Source organism: Rhagoletis zephyria, unplaced genomic scaffold, assembly GCF_001687245.7.
Source record: "Rhagoletis zephyria isolate East Lansing unplaced genomic scaffold, Rhagoletis_zephyria_1.1 Rzeph_scaffold_07887, whole genome shotgun sequence".
NCBI classification, from domain to species: domain Eukaryota; kingdom Metazoa; phylum Arthropoda; class Insecta; order Diptera; family Tephritidae; genus Rhagoletis; species Rhagoletis zephyria.
This window is the reverse complement of record NW_016164969.1, coordinates 22209-29336: the sequence shown is the minus strand read 5'-3', so window position 1 is coordinate 29336 and position 7128 is coordinate 22209. Positions and strand designations below refer to the sequence as shown.

Sequence of the window (7128 nt, the reverse complement as noted above, 5' to 3'; positions counted from 1 at the left end):
ATAGAAAATGAGGAAAAAAGTCAATGTCATTAAAAATCAATTAAATGTTCGCATTTACACCAGCGCGTGGCGTGAGCCAATTAATTAGTTAATTAAGAAAAAATGTCGCCGCAACCCATCTTCTTCATTCTACTCTTTGTCTCACTTTTAACCTGATTTGACATTTTACCAGCACTGCAAGCAAGTGTAATATCGCCAACATCGTCCTTACTCAATATACTCCACACCGTAAGCCAATTATTGTAAATACTACACAACTTAACCCCTTAATCCTCGTTATGTCATCATGTATGTATATACATACATACTTATATACATTTGTATGCAGATACATGTAATTTATCAAACATACTTGCCCACTACTTACCCTTAAAATCCCAAATATCTTTGGACTCGATTGGCTAAACAATGACATTAATAAATCAATGATTGATATTATAACCAACGAGCCATCCATTATATTCCAGCCGGATGTAAAGTAGGCATCATGGCCATAAAACATGCCAGTCGACACCACCTAAATAGTCAGGGACGAAAGTAGTAAAAGAGAAATGCAAATCATTCAAATAGCCAGTAAAGGTAAAGTGTTAGAAGGTGTTGGTGTATGTGTGTGTGTTTGTTTGAGTTTGGTCTACATACATACGCACGTTTAGAATGAAATTACCCATAATGACAACTTAATGACGCTAAAGGCACACTGTCGACAAAGAATGATGAAATATGACGGAATACGGCTAAGTGAACGCTGTACATAAATGTTTTTAACTTAGTTCATATTGAGTTATTTAACATTGACTACAAAAGATCATTGCAAAGTCTAATTTCTCCTCTACATCAAGAGATTTTGGAAGCACTCTCGATGAGTATGCGCTTAAGGTCTTACTCGAACAATAAAATAAAAACAAAAAGTTTCTCTATAAGCAACAAAAAAGATAAGTAGTGAGTTCAGAAAGGCAACGACTAAGTTTTAAAGTATAATAAAAAACCCGTTTGCCTCTGATCGGTTATACTGAAGTTAGTTGAAGTTAGAGTGGTTGCAACATACCGTCTTTATTGGCAACAGTGATACAGTTGGAACAGCCCTCACTTTTGCAGTCAATAACCAGTGATTAAACGCCCACTTACAACCTGCGGTCAGAGTGAGGAAGACTTGGTGCTTAAAAAAACCTTGAGCTTCGGACGAATCTTACTCGCTGCAATGTTCAAGGGAGTTTCTTAGGCTCAATTGAAAATATTCTTGACCTTAGACTCGGGCTGTATAAGTCAGATAAAGATAATGCTAACGATATTTCATCGTGGATCGGTTTCACAACCGTACCTAGCCTACAAGCCGTCTACTGCTGGGAATTCCACAGAACATTGATCTAAGCCGAACTAAATATATCGCTAAGATCCCTCTTATAGACCTCTTCTTGCTTCTTCACTGATCAATTTCGTATATATATGGTTAATATACACAAACCTGGCTTATATTGAGAATTTGCTAAGCCATATAAGAAAAAATAACATGCCATTTCATCCAATCGTCCCACCTTGTTTTATCCTTCGCTTGTGACAATAGATTTACATTCCTTCTGCTCTTTCCAAATTTCGAAAATACTCAATATTGCGATTGCTTTGCCAATTCCTAAATCTTGTTCAATTCATCAATTTGAGAGCAACATCATTGCAATTGCGTTAATTAACCACTTCCAGCATTGTCTAATCAACCATAGCCCATTCAACCAGAGAGTTGAAGCAAAGCTATCCAATTCAGTGGTGGGGACTAGCAAAGCATTTCTTAGCCAAATGCAAAGTCAGAAATATCAGAAGTCCTCGAGGTAAACGCCAAAAACGAGTGTATTTTCATTCATTGTAGTACAACACAGCGGTAAAGCATAGTAAATATCACCAAATCCTTAGCACTTAGGATCATTGCTCGCATGCTGTGCCAATGAATGCGCAAGCATGTGCAAGCACACAAATATGTGTATGAACATGTTCGGCAACAATGTACATACATATGTAACTAAATGCCGAAAATGCTACCGTAATTACCATGAAAGCAGAGCGCCTGTTGCCAGTAAGACTTAACAAAAGTAGTCTTGTATACGTGGCAACATGCTGGTTGAGCAGACATGGCATGGACAGACAGACTAAAGGTTACAGTAACAACTACTGCAGGTGGTGTTAGTGTTTTGTGGATGTATGAATATTCCTTACCCAGTGGGAATTAGGAGCACGTAATAATACCTTATTAGCAACTTACTCTTCACCTGGCAGTCATTACCATTTCCCTGCCAAACGTCCCTTACTTTTACAAAGGCATGGCCGCCTTATGTAAGTAGGAATTAAGAATGTACATTTGGTATCAGACTTACTTCTGAGCCGCTTTACAAAGTAAGTTACGTGTAATGCAGAGCAGTCGCTCGGAGTAGTTCGGCGCTTGGAAATAACTTCAGCTGCACATTACTTTGCAACTGACAACGTAATGTGTCGTCGGAGGTGTTCATTTTGCGCTTTACAAGTAGATGACATTGGCCATGATGACAATTTTGGTACTGAAAACTGAAAGAAAACATGGGTTACCTCGTAAGGTGCTTACCTATTTTCCCAGTGGGTAGTATTGTCGAATGTATTTATGTATGTATTTTATTCTTTTTTGTTTTGTCTGAGTAATTCTGGACTTACCTTAATGAGCATTTCCACTGTAAAAACGGCTGTGAACACGTTATTGGCTGTGGCAAGAAAATAACGCTCCGTACTCGTTGGCGGTATATTTGGTCGTTCCATAGCCAAGGTAATACAATTGAGTGCGATAAACAGCAGGACAACATTGTCGAACCATTTCTGATTAACAAACCACACACATAGTTCACGGAACCTGTTGAGTGTGAATGGAAAGCAAGCAAAATGAAATTGCAACAAAGTAAATAAGTGTAATTGCTAATGAGAATGAGAAGAATATAAAAGAAACGTAGTTATTGAAGTATTAAAATTGGCGGAAGGAAAAATAATTAAAGCTTATGGGCCAAAGACATTTAAGATTTCTTTTTCCGCACTTCGAAGTACTCAGGTGTTAATTTTTGGACACATCTTTCCAATAAACCTTTTAACACTAACCAAAAAGATGTGAGGTGTTCTTTTCTTGACACTTTTTTTTCAAAACCCCCCTTAACACTTACCGAAAAGTGTGTCACAGTCTCATCTTCTTCAAGATAGGTGTCTTGTACTCTAAAGTGCGTAAAAAACCGTCCCGGTCTTAAGCAGATCTGGTACCTATTGAGTTGGATTATTGAACGTCAAGCGGGTTAGATGCAAAATATAAGCTTCACTGTCTTATTTTCCCCAAGACAGGCAGGAAAAATGTCGAAAAAATGAGTGGTGAGCGCTCAGAAATGACCACGTAGTCTGCAGGACGCTATATTCTAGTCCAATGCGCAAAGTATTACTTTTCGAATCCCTCGTTCATGATCTAAATAACGCGAAGATCAAAGGAAGTTTGTAAATCGGAAAAGAGTCTTAAAATCTCAGCATATCTATAGTCTTATAAAGCTTCGTGAATACCCAAATGAGTGCTTTTAGGAGCTTTATTGGCCCGAAGCAGCTTCAGGCATTATTGAGCTCCCGATAAGTACTCATTCAAGTCCAAACGACTTGCTTGTCTAGGCTCAATAGTACTAAGCTTACATAATTTTTCTCCAACTACCTGAATTAATTTCTTCTTCTGCTCGAAATTATTTACTTAAGTGATCGTCATGGAGATTATTATAGGAGTAGCCTGCTCTCTGATCGATATTTATAATAAGGATTAACAACATCGGGAGGGAAGAAAGAACTATTTTATTAATTATAGATCTATTTACATACACTTAAGGCCATCAGCATATCCATTCTTTAAGTATTTCTTACTCCATATCGACAGCTGAGTGGAAGATCGACCTATCTCGGCAGTCAGTTCAACCAAATTTTGAAGTAGACGCGTTCTTGAATAGTTTTCCGAGATAGGGCGTTTTTGAACCGGCCGCCTAGATAGGTCGATCTTCCACTTGGGCTTATGAACAGTTAACTATGTTTCAGGTTGCAGACTGTCAAGCTAAGTTAAAACCCTGAAGTATGTAGTTGTGGACACTTAAATATTATCAGAAGTTTTATTTGCACGATGAGAATTGTAGCAAATGCAACAAGTGAGAACGCAGCAACCACGTTACATTTCTGGCATTTGGTGTAATCATTATGGTTCGTGACTTCGATATTAAGCTTTTTTAAATATAAAGTCAAACGTTTTTACAAAAAATTATTTGATAAACCGAATGAGAATTCCAGCAGTTAGCAGCAGGTTTTTGTTATTTCTTGCTTGCTGTAAGAAGCATCACCATTAGCCAAAGCCAAACACACACATACATACATGCATACAAGTGCATGTGACCGACCACCTGCTGCTCGAATACATGAGGCCAATCTTATAGCCAAATAAGTCGAGCAGTAAATGGGCTTTCCGCCACTCGAATTGTGAGAGCAAATGCATCAATGTACGAATGTGGGTGTTAAATAAATGAATGAATTGCCGACTAGATAAGCTTTGCTACTTGCTGGCTATTGAGTGCACAACTGGTCAGGCGAATAGGTGGTGCGGTCGGTTGGTCGACCCTATTGACCGGTCGGTGGCGGTGGCAGGCACAGCTGGATACTGCTGGGATTTTGGCAGCGTATAATCACCATACATACATATTTGGAGAGTATATCTCTCTTTACACTTACATAGATGTGCACGAGACTATTGTATGAACATATGTATGTATTTATGTAATGCCTGCCGCAAAACAGGATACTAAAGTTTTCAAACAAACTATCTCATTGTCAGTGAATGAAAGTGTGGCGTTTTTCCTTTATTTTTTGTTTTCTTTTCCACATTGCAGTTGGAGGCAGAGCAACAGCGCTGAGTAGCAAGCAGCACTAGCAATGAGCCATTGCAAAATAGCTGCTGATTTAAATGCTTGACTGGGCACAGCAAATAAAAGTAAAACTTTGTATTTACGTGAGTGCAAAAATTCCCAATGGCATTGGGAGTTTGAATGCAAAGAGCGACGAAGTGGAAAAAATCAGCAGGTGACTATGTAGATTCGAATTTCAAACGTATGTATTTATGTACATACATGCACATGTAGGTATGTATGTGTATGTAAATATGTGATATGCATGTACGTAAGCTTGTATGGTTTGGCGGATTACGCTACTTTTTGTGGGATTACAAGCTACAAGTGTTGAAGTAGCTTTGGGTAATTGTAGTCTAGTGGTTATTACGAAATTTCGAATTCAACATTACCATTGTACTACGGTAAAAAAAAAAACCTGCATGACAATGCTGCATTAAGTGGGATATGCGCTATGCGCGTAATTTTACTGTCGTTATGAAACTTGTGGAAATTAGTGTAGTACAATTGTTTTCGGTGTCCAATTTCCTTAGTTGCTATGGAAGTAAAGAGTGCGCCCAAAAGTATGTAACATTACATTGTATGTCTTAAAAAAAAAAAAACTTCTCAAACGACCCTTATTGCAATTTCCCAAAGCCGGAAGCTACTGGCACAAAGTATCATGCTCCTTCCTCTTAAAGGCAGAGGTTTTTTTTTTTTTACCACTAGCCACTGCCTATACCATCTTCAGTTATTGACTATGCTCTAATATCGTTAGTCTCTTGTACTAAACATCATCGTCATTTCATGGTTTGTCTCAATATGTCTCGACGAATCCTACTAACTACCTACTACTGTATGAATCAAAGGATCAAAGTCGTCGAAGGCTCTCTCTTTAGAAACGAAAGGCCTTGTTAAGGATGCATTAGCACAGAAAATGATTATCAGACCTCGCTACGGTTCTATTGCACTTGCTGGGGAAGCAGGTGTGAAATATGTTCACACCACTAGACTCCGTTCAGCGGCGGCATTGGGTATATGAAGGCAGTACCTTCCAAAAAATCGTATGCTTTGTACCTTCCCATAGAAGGTGTAGTAATAAGAAAGATAAACAATTTGTTATTCTTGTTGTGAAGATCTCAGTTAGCATCTTCAAGGGAAGGTATCGGCAGCATCTTTGTCTCTTCTTTGGAACAGACTCTTTCATAGCCGATTCAAAAGGACTGTACTAGATTATTCTATTCTTCGGGAATATCTAGTTGAGGAAAAATGACCGGTTTAGAGTAATCTTGTTACCGTTCTCAGAGTATGTGTCCTCCGAATCAGCGTGCTATAAGTATACGGTTTAAGCAACATGTGACTTTCGCCGAGTAAAATTTCTATAAGCCAGTAACTCGGCCAGAAGAAGCTTAGTTTCCTAAATTTGAGCAACAAACTCTCTTTTTTCGCTCAGGAGGCAAAAGGTTATTGATATTCAATAACACTTTTTTATCGACTGGATACTACCCGTGTACCAAATGTGATCCACCATTAATAATTTAAGGTCCTTCAAATCTAGAATTGGCTGTCATATTCAAAGCACTAAACATATTTTCTATGACAACGGAAAGCAAATCATCAATCTTGCCTTTCCCATCGAATGTCCACGATTTCCGGGACATATTAATATCCACACTTATTAGACTCAGCGATCTCTTGACATCAGAATCCCTAATTCCTTCAGCAACTTCTTTTCGGACAAGGATATGACCAAAACTTAAAGCCTTACCAGAGAGAAACAAATGCTTAAATTTTGACTATAGCTATTACTCCTGCCTGGCGAAGCAAAAAATAACCAATGCCAAGTTTCCGTAGAGAACCTACCATGCCTGTTTTCAATAAGTTTTGATTCATTTCATAAGACTCGTCTCCAAGAATACATATTTTCTCTTGTCTTTAGAGTCGCCATATGCTGTCTTCACAATACTGACCCTATTTTTCTTCCAGAGATTTTACTTTGTTGTTTGATTTTTCAATTATCCCTAGACCAGAACTGTTTAGGAATTTACTCTACTTCTCATTCAAGCCCATTGTCCTTCTGACAATTTACTTTCTCCATCCTAGAACTTACCTATTATCTTCCGCGAATATGTACAGCGAGTATGTTTCCCTCTGCTCTGTCACGTTCGTCGGCTTCAGTCGCCGAATGAGCATTTTTAACTTCGTCTTATAACCAGAACTCTGCATCATCGACTGC

The 7128-nt window shown here is 38.4% G+C and overlaps 1 protein-coding gene across 1 annotated transcript; it reads right to left on the bottom strand.

Annotated features, from left to right (window-relative positions):
• Positions 1-114: 114 nt before the first annotated feature.
• Positions 115-7124, bottom strand: LOC108374602 (voltage-dependent T-type calcium channel subunit alpha-1I-like). Its single transcript, XM_017630584.1, has 3 exons — positions 7003-7124; positions 2671-2863; positions 115-517 (listed from the first exon to the last, which is right to left on the bottom strand). Exons 1-3 carry the CDS (start codon positions 7119-7121, stop codon positions 212-214), a joined length of 618 nt encoding a protein of 205 aa, XP_017486073.1. The 5' UTR covers positions 7122-7124; the 3' UTR covers positions 115-211.
• Positions 7125-7128: the final 4 nt, after the last annotated feature.